Source organism: Lutjanus erythropterus, chromosome 2, assembly GCF_056507025.1.
Source record: "Lutjanus erythropterus isolate fLutEry1 chromosome 2, fLutEry1.hap2, whole genome shotgun sequence".
In the NCBI taxonomy this organism is placed as follows: domain Eukaryota; kingdom Metazoa; phylum Chordata; class Actinopteri; order Lutjaniformes; family Lutjanidae; genus Lutjanus; species Lutjanus erythropterus.
Window position 1 is genome coordinate 24,202,188 of NC_139318.1, and position 15,431 is coordinate 24,217,618.

General features: G+C 38.7%; 1 protein-coding gene across 2 annotated transcripts in view; it reads right to left on the reverse strand.

Moving 5' to 3' along the window:
* Positions 1-3,380: 3,380 nt before the first annotated feature.
* Positions 3,381-15,431, reverse strand: part of srgap3 (SLIT-ROBO Rho GTPase activating protein 3) — an 84,662-nt gene continuing 72,611 nt past the window's right edge. For both annotated transcript variants that reach the window (XM_084733757.1, XM_084733748.1), the window contains exons 17-22: positions 14,206-14,433; positions 13,939-14,012; positions 9,412-9,592; positions 9,121-9,270; positions 8,719-9,034; positions 3,381-6,939 (exon numbers count right to left, since the gene is read on the reverse strand). In XM_084733757.1, coding sequence (XP_084589883.1) covers positions 6,493-6,939; positions 8,719-9,034; positions 9,121-9,270; positions 9,412-9,592; positions 13,939-14,012; positions 14,206-14,433 — 1,396 coding nt within the window. In that variant the 3' untranslated portion in view covers positions 3,381-6,492. The remainder of the gene's footprint in view (positions 6,940-8,718; positions 9,035-9,120; positions 9,271-9,411; positions 9,593-13,938; positions 14,013-14,205; positions 14,434-15,431) is intronic.

Consider the following 15,431-nt stretch of genomic DNA (forward strand, 5'->3'; position numbering starts at 1 on the left):
AGATTATTTTGTTAATCTGCTTGCTGATTACAAAACAAATATTGAATTTAATTTGAAATTATTTAAATGAAATACCATGTTAAGTCAGTTGACTCCTGATCAAAATCCAACAGTATGCATGTAACAGTAGCAAGTAGTAGTAGTAGTAGTAGTAGTAGTAAGTATTCTGTCACCATGCTTCATACCACTCAATGTGATTTAGCTTCAGGTAAAAAATTATATTAATATGAATAATAAAATATTACATAATATGTAAATGTACAATAAATGCAAAACAATTCAATTTGTTTTATTGTGAATATGAAAATAAATGATCTACAACTCATCACTGGCCCTCTAGGGGTTTTAATTGAAGGGTGTAACTGCTTCATCATTAATTATTTCGATGTAGCAAAGCTGAAAGCAGAGAAGGTGAAGGTTGAACCAAGAAGTTATGTTAATTTTGTTCTGCGGTGACTCTTACTAAGAGATTATGTGTTTTTGAAGGGTTTGCTCTCATTTGCGTATTAATTATAACGGATGATAAGCCAAATTAGGCCACCTGAGAGGGCTTACGCAATGTATTTTTCAAACCAGCTGTAGCAGCTGTTCTTCATTGATGAAGCGTACCTCATTCTAGAGAGGCACTAAATAATTTCTGTGCCAGCGGAAATGGATTTGTTTGTTGTTGTTTTTTCCTCTTGTTTTCATCTTCTTTTTCATCTTGTTTTCTTTCTAAGTAATCAAAATAATTTCTAAGATCATTTGCAAGTTTATCTTTGTACTAATCCACGTTTTTCATGGCTAAATGTAAACACATTCATGCATTTCCTGAGTTTTACCTTCCTTGTCCTATAGAGCCAGAGGTCAACAGGGATGTCTGCCACGTCGCTCACTGTTTTTGGACACAAAAAGGAACAAAATCTCTTGTACAACACCATTTTTTTTTTTATCATGCAATGAAATCACCAAAAATTATAATTATGTTAACTGTTACAAAATACATATCACTCTGTGAACAGACACATCAATGTTTGTGTTATTGTAGTTACAGTCATTTAACACACATCTTTTCTCGTGTCATCCTAATAATCACTACTCCTTTTTAATACCCAATATATTATGTATAATCCTCCCTTCCTTCCTTCTCCTTCTCTTTGATAGTAAAAGCAATGTTCAATTAATTATTATGACTTAAAAGCCATCTGACAACATAAAATTGCTCCTGCAGTTGCTCCTGACACATTTTAGACCACATGTCCTCACATCTTTGACACACGGAGATCCCAGATTGATTTTATAATGGATGTTAATGTGTCTGACTCTAATAGCCTGAACACGGAACTGTTTGAAAGTACATTTCCAGCTCATTTAAAGATCAGTACTTGTTAGTAAGTGGTATACATTCTAGACTAATGAAAAATGCTACTTGTTTGACATGTCTTTGTTGAGCAGGGGTTTCTCAGGTGGAACAAATTGAATTTTGTTTATGCACCAGCAGTGTGTGAGCTGCTGGTGTAATGCTCTCTGACCAATGGACTAGAAAGCCAATTTCAAAGGCAGATGTAATCATGTAATTTATGCAAAACTCTGGTCTCTGTAGCTGTCACTACAACGCTCGTTCCTAATCCTTAAAGAGTAATAAACGCAGTGCTGACTACGCACTCTACATGTAAACCTCACATTCAGCACTTTGTCTGCTGCACTTTCTCCATCATGTGGCCACATTATGAACTGCAGACTCTGCTATGTTCATCAATAAAGTATTATTGTGTTTTTGTATAGTCAGTTCATTTTGTATTGATGCCTGGTTTCCATAACTGTTATTATAATAACCATTAAAAACTCTTTGATCTAATATCAGCTCCAATTCAGCCTATTCATATAAATTATTTACAAATATCAGTTATAGCCTTTTCATATTTAACTAATAACTAACACATTTTTGTTGTTACTGGTGTTTATTAACTGGCACTTTTAAGTGTCTAATTTAAATCTGTGGTTAGATGGGGATTAACCCTTTACATAATGCACTTACAATCCAGTTTCTTAATCAGCTCCCTACTATGATTGATGGGGTCCTTTACCTGCACACAACTTTATGCCAAAGTGACAACAAATCTGATTATTTTGCACAAGTGATTTCTGTCGATTTTTGTTCTTCTCTGCCCCTTTGTCAACAGTTTGAAGTGGGCGGGGCTCAGTGTGAAGAAGGTGATGTCACATACCTCCATTCACCACTCAGAATTTAGATTTTTTTTTTTTTTTTTTTAAGATTTTTTTTTTAGGCTTTTGCCTTTATTTTAGATAGGGACAGTGAAGATATGAAAGGAAAGGGGGTAAAGAGAGGGGGAATGACATGCAGCAATTGGGTCACAGGCGGGAATTGAACAAGCGACTGCTGCAGAGGACCAACACCAAACTCTTAAAGTTCTCATGAAGTCAAAAATCAATGTTGAAAAGTATTTTTTATCACATAAGCCTTGCACTATGAGGCTGGATCTGGAGCAACAGTGACACTCTTTTCTGTCAGTGTTCTTGGGTATTCTTAATGGTGTTTTAGCATTTGTCATTTTCTGGAAAACCATGAATAGTGATGACTCATCCTGCACTTGCAAACATATACGTAACACAGACTCACTACCACATTTCAAATCCAAACTCAAAACCCATCTGTTTAAACTCCCTACTACTACTACTACTCCCTCTGATCACAATTGCATTGTCTAATTTTAAATTGTATTTTGTATTTTATTTTTATTGTCTCTTATATTGTGTCTGCTTTTATGTTTGATGATGTAAGGTGACCTTGAGTGTCAAGAAAGGTGCCTATGAATAAAATGCATCATCATCATTATTATTATTATTATTAATATTATGCTTAATGAAACCCTTTCTCACTTTCTTTCTTATGACGCTGCCAGAGCAGATAGCTTCTCGGGGCCAGGCCTCATTGTACGAAGGTCTAGGAAGAGTTCTCTAATATGACAGTTCTCCTTAATACAGCCATGGACCACTATAGCTGCATGATTCAACACTTTTGACAACTGTAAATGTCAAACTATATCCATCTAGGTGCCTGTTTCCACAGAAGAAAAAAAAACATGAGCAATAAGCACTCTGCTAGCAGTTCCATGATAACTTATAAAAATATCTTCTGTAAAGATGTTTTTTCCAAACTTTCACGGTTGGTTATTCAATAACAAAAATAATGCTATAGTTAAAAATTTAAACCAGGTTTTTAGGGGCTTTTATGTATCATCAGTCAAAATGAGAGAAGGAAAAAAGGCTTCCATTACTGTATCTGTTATCTTATACATCTCTATGACTTGATTCACCTTTTGTTCAAAACTGAATTACAGATCAGCCCTTTTAATGCCGCAGATTAACCAGTCACTCACTTTATCCAGATCACAGAGCAATAATGGTTTTATTTGGACGCAGGGGTTTTCAACATCCAGTCAGTGGTATGGTGTACATTACATCACAGGGTTTCAACCAACCAGACACTCATCAACAAACAGCATCACTAGACAAACAATTAAAGAGAAGGTAAACAGTGTGACAGCAACTCACACTCCGGTCCCCCACAACATGACCAGGCGCTCAGTCTACTGACCGTGATGTCCTTTCTGAGTATTAACTTAATGTCTTCTCATGTCAGCAGACAAACAGTGTTTCAGCACACATTCCAGGAAAGAAAATGTCCGCGTAACGTCACATGTAGGGGAAAAGGAGAGTGCACCAAGTTCCTAATGACCTCTGCAAGAACAGGGTCCATATCAGTCCCGCTTGTTTCCAACAATACTGCAATGATTAGGAGCTAAATGAGAAGAGTTACGGCTCAACCACAGCACAGGCAGTTCACACGGATAAAAACAAAAAGATGAGAGAAATATTCTGAGATGACTCTACTGAACTTCACCAGTAGATCGTGTATACAGTAGTTTTTTTTTTGTTTTGTTTTTTATAACTCTTATTCTTCAGCGGTCACCCAAACAAACACAGACAAGCATTTCATGATGATTCTTCTGCAATATCTTTACATGATGTAGTCCTTATGGTAGTCTGAGTAGCAATAAAAAGTAAAGATAAAAAAGCAACATCAGTTTATAATAAACATGACAACTAATACAGTTAAAAAAGTAAATACAAAAGTCCAATAAAAATTGATGTTGTGCACAAAAGGCACTCAAATTTTCTGCTCCACTTACACAAGTGTCTATAAATTAAAAAAAAAACAGTCTAGTTAAATATAATGATGGTAATTTCACCTTTTGAAATGTGTGTGCTTTCTTAAACGTATGCTTTTTTTTTTGTAATATTATCTTCATAGATTTCAACAGGTGCAAAACTGTAACCAGGACAGACAAATAGAACCATATGGATGAGCTTGGTGATTGTAATATCAGCTCCAGATTACACTCATAATGCCCATGTACAGTAAGGTGATGGTATCAAGAGGCAATACCAGCAGGAACCAGCAGAGGGTGCACTGTATGACTTTAAATGCTATATTACCTTCCTGCTCTCTGTTCTCCCACTCTGGACATTTAGAAATCTGTCTGTGACAAAGAAAAAAAAAAATCAAACAATCCACTGACCACAAGCAATTATCTTCAGTTTACAGCGTGTATATCAGTAACACTGCAGGATGTAAGGACTGACTGCAGAGTTGTAGAATCAGGGCCTGGTTTACATGCTAATATTGAAGTTTTTTTCTTCTCAATCAAGCATTAATCTCATCTAAATTCATCATTCCAAACCCCCATTAATATTAAGGCCCATTTCTGAAGGAAAAACATCCAATATTGAATTAATTTGTGCGTTTTACCAAGGCAAGGCACCACATACAGCCATTGTTTAACTGCCCCAGAATATGAGTCAGACTACAGCGCAAAAAACATGCAGAGCAGAGCAGGCTCTTTGGGATGCGGATAACAAGGTCTCTGGACCAGAGCTGTCAGAATGACAAGAGGTACAGTAGATAGAAACACGGAAATGTTTTCTTCCAATGAAAAAGGGAACAGTCTGCAGTCAGAGAATAAACTGTATCTCTGAACAAGGATAAAAAAAAAAATGACAGGAAGGAAGGAAACAGCTGTGATATCAGTATGTCACAACATCTACATCTCAGATCACATTTTACATTTGAAAGAGGAACTGTCAGAAGGTACTTTTTAAGATATCTTATGCAATAATAAAAATCACCCGAATTAGAACTGAAGAGGCAACAGTTCAAGTTATGTGAACTGTGCGTGAAAATGGTGAAAATTCAGCCTTTGTCATCTGTTCAGCATCAATCAGGTTTATACAGTACAATTACCAAACGCATTCTAAGCACACGGTACAAGGTAAATGACTTATTTTACACAGCCAAAGAATATGTTTGCAGTTTACTGAAGATGATAAAAAGGTGGATTATGATCTTAACAAGTGCCATTCACAGCAAACCCCTTATCTTTTTCGTATCAGCCTGTACAAGATTAACACTTAAAAAATTACTAGCTATATTATTATGTACAGGTTTACCACAGGATTCCTACATTAGTTGGTGCATTAGTTTTCTGCATTTCATATACAGGACATAGAAAAAAAAATACATGGAAACAGCCACTTTAAGTCTGCCCACTGTCCAACCGAACATGATGGAGGAGGATGACTTGCTTGCGTTCTGATTAGTATTATGTAAGATTTCAGATCTTCATGCTGGGATGCTTTTATGTTCAGGTACGACATCTAGAGTACCAATGGCCACAGACATGGCAAATTTAGTAAGAATATTGTGAGATCCCAATGTGTTACTTCTCCACTTTAAAAATTAGGTTTCATACTACTATTTTATGTTTACACTGACTATAATTAGAAATCCCTAAATGATGCAAGTCGTTAATGTTTTCCTTATTTTCTCCAAACCCTGCATGCAGACGTATATAATGTCACTAAGTTGTTACTTTGCTGAACATCCACTGTATTATAGTACAAACAGAAAGCATGGCGACTTCAAGTAGGTTAGTATGTACAGCCATAAGGCCAAACAGACATGGTATTTTAGCCTGAATGTTTTACACTCGTCCAGCTGAGGTGTTTCACATCAGCAGCACAAGTGACTGAAACAGCTGCTGGACAGTGTGCCCTGGATGGAAACTAATTCCAGATTTCACACAAGTATTGCTTCACTTGCATTCATTGAATCTGTGAGACAGATTTGCGTTGAAACTGAGGTAAAACTGAAAAACATGTATTCTTATACACATTTTCTGTAGTTAAATTAAGTTTCAAAGAGGGCTGAGCTTTATGCTATCACACCTGTACAGCTTCTTCCGCCGCCTTATCACCATGGTAACAAACTATAGGCTCGCTTCAGGAGCTTCCTGAATATATGAATTAAGTCAGGCAGAAAACAGAGAGGAAATATCCGTATCTGCTTTGCACACATCAGCACCCATTTCCATAAGCTTTCCCTCATGTGAAAAGCTTAACAACCTCCCCACTTAGCAGATTCCACCTTTGCTACATGGTACCAGACTTATCCCCGCCATCACCAGACGTATTCATATTAGAGCCAGCAGATGTGTTGTTACTGGGAAACATCTTCTCAGTGGGAGTTACAGCAGGGCTGCCGACCCCTGATGAGCTGGAGCTGCTTGAGCGGTGCTGGTTGGGAGGAGGGCGCACCGGTCTCATGGGTGGGGGGCGCAGCTGAGCCCCAGCCAGTCGGGCGGAGAGAGCCGGTTTGAAGGTGGTCATCATCTCAGAGGTGGAGCTACTGCTGCGCCGCATGGCCGCGTCTGGGTCTCGGATCATAATGGTATGCAGCGGACTGCCGGGTTCAGAGCTGACGGGATTCTTCATGGGCTCCAGGGTGTCCAAAACAACGTCAGGCGCCTGTTTAACGGTGTTCTGTCGCTCCAGCTCACGTAGCTCATGGAGAGCTGTGGTCATAGTCTTCTCAATGTCCTGGCAGAGCAGAGAGGAAGAGAACAGAACAGTCAGCCAGGTCAGGGAGAGATTTAGAATTTAAAAAATTATACTTAAAGCTACAACAAGGGCTAATTGACTCGTTAAGAAACAGTCTCAGTTTAATACTGTCATCTCTATATGACCTACATAAGAACATCCACAAGATGATCGGCTATTTTTATATGGTTATTCCTAATGCCACCAGGTCAGTTTGTCTTTGAAATCAGATGAAACAAGCCAACAAGTGTTTAAATTTTGTCAGGCAAACTAACAGTGAGTAGTATGTTACCCAGTTAGAAAGAACCAGGACATTTTCATTTAGCTAATTTTATTATTGATGTTATATTTTGTGGTTATGGCAGTGGAAACACAATGTGGCTTTTGTCCAATATTCATCAGTTAATAGAGAAGCCATGGTAAAAATAATAATATAATAATTCCTTTCCTTTTATGGCCTAAAATTGTTTGTAGTTTCAGCAGTTGCAGTAAAAAGGCAAAGAAAGGCATTTAAAGGTCTATATTGTTATTTAGGAGAATCTATCTGCAATATATGGCAGCAATGGAATACAATAGTCCTGATAAGTACATTTTCATTACTGTATAATTGCTTATGAATCATTTTGAGTTTGTGACCTTTGACTGAGCCATTTTATCTACAGAGGATTATTTCCTCTTCCATGGAGGCCGCCATGTGGAGCTGCCATGTTTCTACAGTAGCCCAGAACAGACAAGCAAAACACTGGCTCTAGATACGGCCTTTCACATTTTTCACAGCCACCATAGGTTCTCCTGCACACTTGGAAGAGGAGGGTGAGGCAAGCAGTATTTAGGTTGTTGCAGTCTACGACCTCATGGCTAGACACCACTAAATCCTACACACTGGTCCTTTAACTGATTGAATTACTATATGAATGGAGTTGAACTACCAGCAACCTACTGCAAGATGAAGTTAAACTACTAGTTCAATCACATGTACTTCACTGGCAATAACATTTGTTTAAGTTACATTATTTTTGCATGCTAATGCAGTTTTATGTTACAGAAATGGGTGCAAAACAGTGGTGCCTGGAATGATTTAAAAAAAGACAACATTATTTCTAAAACACGGCAGCATAGTTTGCAAAATGGTTAGTTGATACATGAAAAACAAATCAGTGGTTTGTTGTAAATGGCTTAAATGACAAACAACTGATCTTGTCCTTTACATTATTCTATCAGGCTACTTTATGAGTTGGACCTCTTGTTTATAAAATGTGAGTTTTAGATAAACTTTTTTCCACACTAAGCAATGAAAGTGTTACTTTTTAAAACATTTTATTCAATATGTTGTATACCATTTTGAAATTATCCATCAGTACTCCTCAGTTCTAGCCAAATTAAAGTAGATGCTGAACAATTTTTGTTTTGATTGTGTCTGGATCTTGTGTCTGGATCTAATATACTGCAGCCATTAGCTGATGAGAAGAATTTGGTGTCAAACCTTCAGTGCTCTTAAGCTTGTTATTCAGTTCCAGGCCTCTGTGTCCTTGAGGTATGTCTATCTCCCAGCTGTAGTCTGGTCCTGACATTCACTCCACGTCCCGGCTGCTGCGCTCAGACTGACAGCTACATCAGGGGCCCTGGCTTGATACCAAACCATTCCAATCCGCTTATATGCTATAATGACCTGACACTTCATATCAAATCTGGTACTAAGACCACAGAGCCACAATATAAACAAATCAAACCAAAAGAGACAACTTCTGTCACATCAGTTTTGTCTCTAACCACCCCTACCTCAGCCAGAGCTTCAGTCTCCAGTGATTTATGGTCCCCGAGGCTGCTGTGACGAGTGGCCCCTGGTACCGGTCTCAGAGGGTGGCCCTCAGGATAGTTCTTCCTGTCTGAGTAGTTGATGCTTCCTGCACTGCCAAAGGTGCCAAGGCGCCTCTTTTCTGGACTTTCCATTCGACCTTTGCTGATGGACACCTTGTGGGGGCTGCTGGGACAGGCTGCAGCCCGTGGCGGAGTGTCAGCCACTCTGGTTGGGCTGTGGGTGTCTGTGCCACTCCGACGACGTGGGATGGCAGCGCCATCGGACCGTAGCCTTACCCTGTAAAGAGGGATCAGGTCAGACCAAAAGGCAAACAGGAAAACTCCTCAATAATACTCAACAGAACATTCAAAACAAGCATCCACCTCCCCATGACGCCTCCAAAGTTGTAATCAGGTGACTGTTCACACGGTGAGGGGGCATCATTTTTGGATGAACCCTTATCATCCAGCAATGGTCCACTACTCGCTTCACTGTCTGCTTTCTGGCTGAGGTTATCTGAGAAAGCATCATCCCTAAAAGAGCAAAGGAGGCACTGTTGGTAAGTAAAAGACACACACATAAAGCACATGTATATTTACAGTAATTAAACATTACAGTTAAACACAACAGTTTATTGTAATGTCGTCGGCTTCACTGATGATGATGTTACTCACAGGTCTTGTACTACAATGTACTGATGTGGGATGAGGCCGTCCACACCGTTGTGGCGGCCCTCCCACCAGTCTTCAGATGCTCTGTGATACAGAAGCAGAGATGCTCCTTTCTTGAAGGACAGCTCCCTGGGAGTGCGTCCCACGTAGTCAAACTTAGCAATGGCCTCGATCTGTTCAACCTCTGAAAACATAAATGGGCATAGAAACATCAACAAAAAGATTAGTAACCTGCTTATTAATAGAGATCAACATAGCTATGTTCATAATGAAGGTATAGACATGATAATCTAGGCTTTTGCTGATTTGATCAACATCTTGATATATAATCCTAGCTCTTATTAAGCACATATAGTACTAAAACAGTAATTAAAATGTAATACATAGTAAATCCCTCAGAATACCTTATAGTTAAAGCCAAAACACACTAAAGGCATCTGATGCTCCCGTTTTTGTTCTAAATGGCAGAACATGAACTGAAAGCATCTTGACACATGACAATTGAAGCTCTTAGTGCATTTTGGCCTTTTCAAAGCAGAAATAAAACAAATGCGTGCTGATATATATAACTTCAGAATATTACACAATCACATTGTTTTTAATTATTTAACCTTCAACTCTGCAGGAATGTCCACGACTCCAGTCAACATTACTCTCTTTCAGAGGAGATACTGGTATCATATGAAACCAGAAGACCTATGAAATTAATGGGTGCCAACCATGACATGCTAGCTTGTTGGGAATGAGGCTAAATTAAAAACAAAACAAAACAAACGACTGGTAGAACAATATTCAAAGGGGTCCCTTGACCTCTCACTTCAACATTTTTGAATGTAAATGGGTTCCTTTGGTATCAGAGGTTCTCCCCATTACAAACATGCATACTTTATGCTAATCCCATGCAGTTTGGGGTAAAACATGCAGTTATTTGCATGTATTATAAATATGTTATTTCCATTTTTTCTTTTCTTTACCTTGACTGTACAAAATGACCTATTGTGACCTCTAGGATAATTCATATGGTCTTGGTACCTTAGTGTGGTATTTTTGGAAAATCTAGACAACTACTATTACTCTTGACTGGTCAGAAATGGTTAAATGGTTAAATTTTGCACCAAATTTGTTTAATAAAATGTATCAACCCCAAAACTGCTGCAACAACTTACGAGACATAATAGAGCATGGGAATGGCCATTGTATACTTCCATCATTATGTTATAAAACTTTAAAAATCTGAATAGGTGCATTATCAAAACATAATATTTATTACAAATTAACGACTAGTAAAACAGAGTGCTGGGCCTTCAGATGATGTATATGACTTCTATGTGGCATATACTTAATTGTAGCTTCAACAGTTATTGAACTAATGATTGAATGAAAAACAGTCACTACTGTTCACATCTGTTGTATGGAAAATAAGTCTTTTATGTTACAACAAGTCTGATAAAATAAGATGTGTTTTTTGCCTAAATTGTCTCATATGCAGTGTATTTCAACAGACCAGCCAGCAGGGGTCAGTCAGAGTTAACTGTAGGGTTAACATCATAGGTTTTATTTTGAAAAACCCACCAGAGGGGTGCAAAGACAGTAAGAGCTAGTGAGAATAAAGATGAAAAGGACTTCTTTACAAATTTGGTTTCAATTACAAAGTCATGAAAATATAAAAGGTACCGACATCACAGCATGGTTGCTTAGTGCTTAATTTAGCACCAACTTGTTTTTCTTCCTTGAAAACTGAACTGCTGCCAGAGGACACCAACTGAACCGACTACACAGACTACAGTGCAACAGCCCATAACGTCACATAAGACTCTCAGTGTTGGGGCCAGCGAAAAAAGAACCTACAGCAGGCAGCCAGCCTTTGTTGTCTTCTCCAAGAAAAGAGAGAAGAAGGTCAGCAGCACTCATTACAAACACAGCCAACAGCACAGATAGGGTTACCCCGGTCTGACCTAACACACTCCATACTTCATAGACCTGCTCACAGACGGCACAGGAGAGATGTGTTTTGGCTTTTGTGCCTGGCCCAGTTATGCATTCAAGGCTCAGAGGAGAACTGGGGAAACACTGCACAAAGGAGAAAGTCCCAGGAGAGTTGCAGACTAACACGAACAAAGAGCGAGCAAGGGAGGAGGGAGAGCACAAACTCTCTCTCTCTCTGTGTGTCTCTCTCTCTCACACACACACACACACACACACACACACACACACAAGGACAGATCAAAGAAGCAGTGCTGCATGCCAACACTGTTTACTCAACTTGCCTTCAGCTTCAAAACATCACATAAGCCTTTGCAATCATAGGTTGTTGCAGCACAAACGTCACTCACCTCTCAGTCAAAAGCACGTAATAAAAAGGTCAGTCTGTATGCAAAGCTTTCTTATCCACAAAGACTGCTAAATCCACAAATTCACATATATATTATGGTGTGAATTCCATGTAATAGTCTGTGCACTTGAATTATCAAACAACCACATCTATCAAACAAGTTATTTCACACTTGTCTCAATAACAAAATTATACAATTAGTCTCTCCTTTGGGGACCAGTGTGTAGCATTCAGTGGCATCTAGCCATGAGCTTGCAGACTGTAAACACTTCATTTCACTTTCCTTTTCCAAGCATGAAGGAGAACCTACAGTAGCTGCCAAATTCATGAAAAACACAAATGGCTGTTTCTAGAGCCAATGCAGAAACATGGTAGTGCAACATGGTGGCCTCCATGGAAAAAGACCTGCGCCCTCTGTAGATATAAACAGCTCATTCTAAAGTTATTTACAGGCGATTGTATACTAATGAAAACATACTCATAAATTCTATATTCTATTTCTTCCATATTTGGTTCATAAATCTCCCTAAATCTTACATACTGGTCCTTTAACTGGAGCCGTTACTGGAGCAAAATTAAGAGCCATGCTGTGGTTGTGTGAGGCTGTGGTCCTTTGAACAAAATGCTGGCAGGAGTAATGTTCATGTTCACCACATTAGCTTCACATGTTAGCTTGCTAACATTTGCTAAAAAAAAAAGGGGGCTAGCAGAGGTGTGTTTTTAGTTTTACATAAGGAGACCAGATGACCGAAATAAGAACTTGGGACATTTATAATTCATCTGTCAATATATTATTCAATTATCTATGTACTAAAAAAAGGGGACGCTTCCGGTTTCACGCATTTTGAGCACAGTAACTGTTATACTGGAATGAATTACAGTCCAGACTGATTTATACAAATTGGGTAACTTTGCAAACCATGCCAGAAATTCATACAGTACACTTTTACAGTAACATGGTGAGTGATGGTTAACTATGCAACTCAATAAACTCAATCAATAAAGAAAATGGACAAACTACAATTGTTCAATATAGCGTATTTAATTTTCTGTGTATAAGACAGAGAAGACAAGTAACATCACAAAAAGACAAAACTATCTGACACACTACAATTGAAAAAAAAACCCAACTATATTACATAAACACAATAAACAAGACAGAACTAACTGATCTGAGCAGCCATTCAGTGGACCTGGTGCTAGCACAATGCGATTGAGACATCAACCAGTACTACACTGCTGCCTGGTCTTTCTTACTATGTAAAATATTATTTAACTTTGCGGTCTGTTTTTAACGCACATAAAAATGGGGACATTTCTGGAGAGATCTCCAGTGGGAACAGGCCACCAAAGCGTGGGACTGTTTCTGGAAAATGGGGTCAGTTTTGCAGGTGTTTGGTCATGAAGCAATGCTTTGGACACATTTAAATTTTGACCTGAGGATGACTCTGTATGAAGAGTCACGGGATCACCAGAGTTATTTCAATTTATCCTGCCAGAATATCTGTCACAAATTTCTTGGCAACCCATGCAATTGTGGTCAAGACATTTCACTCAGAATCACAAATGTGAACATGCTGGTGGTGCTAAAGGTAAAGTCAGGGGATCACCTAAGTCAGTATGATTCATCCTCTGGGGACCATGAATGCCTCAACCAAATTACATGGCAATCCAGCCAATAGTTGTTGAGACATTGGACCAAAGTCAGTGACAGAGCAACACTGCTATCTCATAAGCCAGTGATTCTCAATGTCGGGGTCGGGACCCCTAAGGGATTCACAAAGTCATTTCTGTGGGTATGTGGAAAATAGTAAATCATTGTGGCAAGCAGTGTGGACATCAGTCCCTTAATGACATTCAACATAAAGTACCAGCACTCAAAATATGCAAAATACAGCCAGCCTCAAAAGAGTGAAAGTGTGTGAGCACATGAGTGATTATTGGAAAATTCTTTTTCATTTTGTGGAACTTTTGAGCCACAGTACGGTGCTTAACCAAGTATATCTATTCAGTTTTGCTGGCTATTACATGGAACTTCTATGGTGCGATTGTTTCTCATAATTCTGGGCAGTTGCCACTTGAAAAGGTTGAGAGCCACTACCTTAAGCCAAGCTGCTCTATGCCTGAAGACATGTCCAGGTAATAACAAAGCCCTTTCATAAAAATAGATGAAAAAAAGACAATTATGATGTACTGACCTTCATCACTAGTGTGTGGTTCAGTTCCATTGTCAGCTTCGTCAATAGTTCCTGGTTCACTGTGGGGGCTGTCACTGTAAGAGCAAATGGAAAGTGAAAACTCACTGATGTAGACTTTGGAGTTTGGCACATATTTGTTTCATGAACAATAACCAAGTTTAAGCAGGTTATAAGCTGATAAAATCACACAACTTTTCCTTCTAAACTTTTTCTCAGCATTACTATAATTTGTTTATGTGTTCAGCACCTGGTCTAGCCCAGACTCACCAGTACTCCTCCCCACCAGTCATGCACTTTTCATACACTGGGCCATCCAGCTCACGTTGACTGGGAAAGATGACTTCATTGTGGATGATGATGGTCTTGATGACCTCGTTAACATGCGCCTGGCACGCTACAGGATCCTGTCCATCTGGGATGGGCATCAGGGTTGGACCAAAGCAGATCGCCAAATTGTATGAATCCATCATGTTCTCATCACTGTACTGGGAGAGACTGAGGGACAGGACAGATCAGCATAGTGTGTTTCTTCTTATGTATATAAAAATATAACTGATGTAAGCAACCTTTAACAAGATGAAGTTATTAGTCTGTGTATAAACAGACCTATCAATCAAATTGGGAGAGATAAGGATATAATCCTGTTTGTATTTTAGTGGGCTACTCTTTTGCTTATATTTGGATTATAGATTATGTTGTAAATGATTAGACTGTTTTTTACATTTTTAAGCCCTGAACAGCTGATTGTTTTGGCCACTTAGGGACAGTGAAGCAAGTTGTGAATCCAGTACTGACATATTATCTCTTATTAAATTAATATGGTGAATATATGAGCAAACAATTAAATTTTTGTACAGTCAGTAGACAAAGGACGAAATTATTATTCTTTTGGAGTCATGCTTCTGGCCACCTGGAAAAACTGCTGTCCAAACTGTCCAATATTTAGTCCTTTTAGCTCTGTTTTTGGTCTCCACCTGCCCCTGAGGGAAATATCTGTCTCTTTGAATGCTAACTGGTCCACTATGTCTATTGGCTAGTTGCTGTTTGTTGCTGGGCAGGAAGCTTACCTCTGGTTTTTAAGCTTTTTCTCTTAAAAAAAAAACAACAACTGCTTTCCAAGGCCACAATTGAAACTAAAACAGGAGGATGAATTTGTATACGTGGTCCATTTTTTTTAATAAAAATATTGATTATAGGTGCTGTAAGTTGTCAAATATCAGCCTCATGGTGTCTGAAAACAAACTATGTAGCAGAGCCATCTCTTACAGCGTCACCGGCTTCAAATGAATTCAGTTATGACAGAAGTATTACATGCTTCATTGCACAGCTTAGTTAGACATTTGCTTAAAAAGCACTCTGATCAGCCAACCCCTTAAACAAATCCACTTAACATGCCACAACCCACTCTTGATAACCAAATCATTCAGAGCTGCAAGAGAAAGTCACAATCAGTCCCCACGCATTATCAACAAGCTGAGGCTGATCAGTGAAGC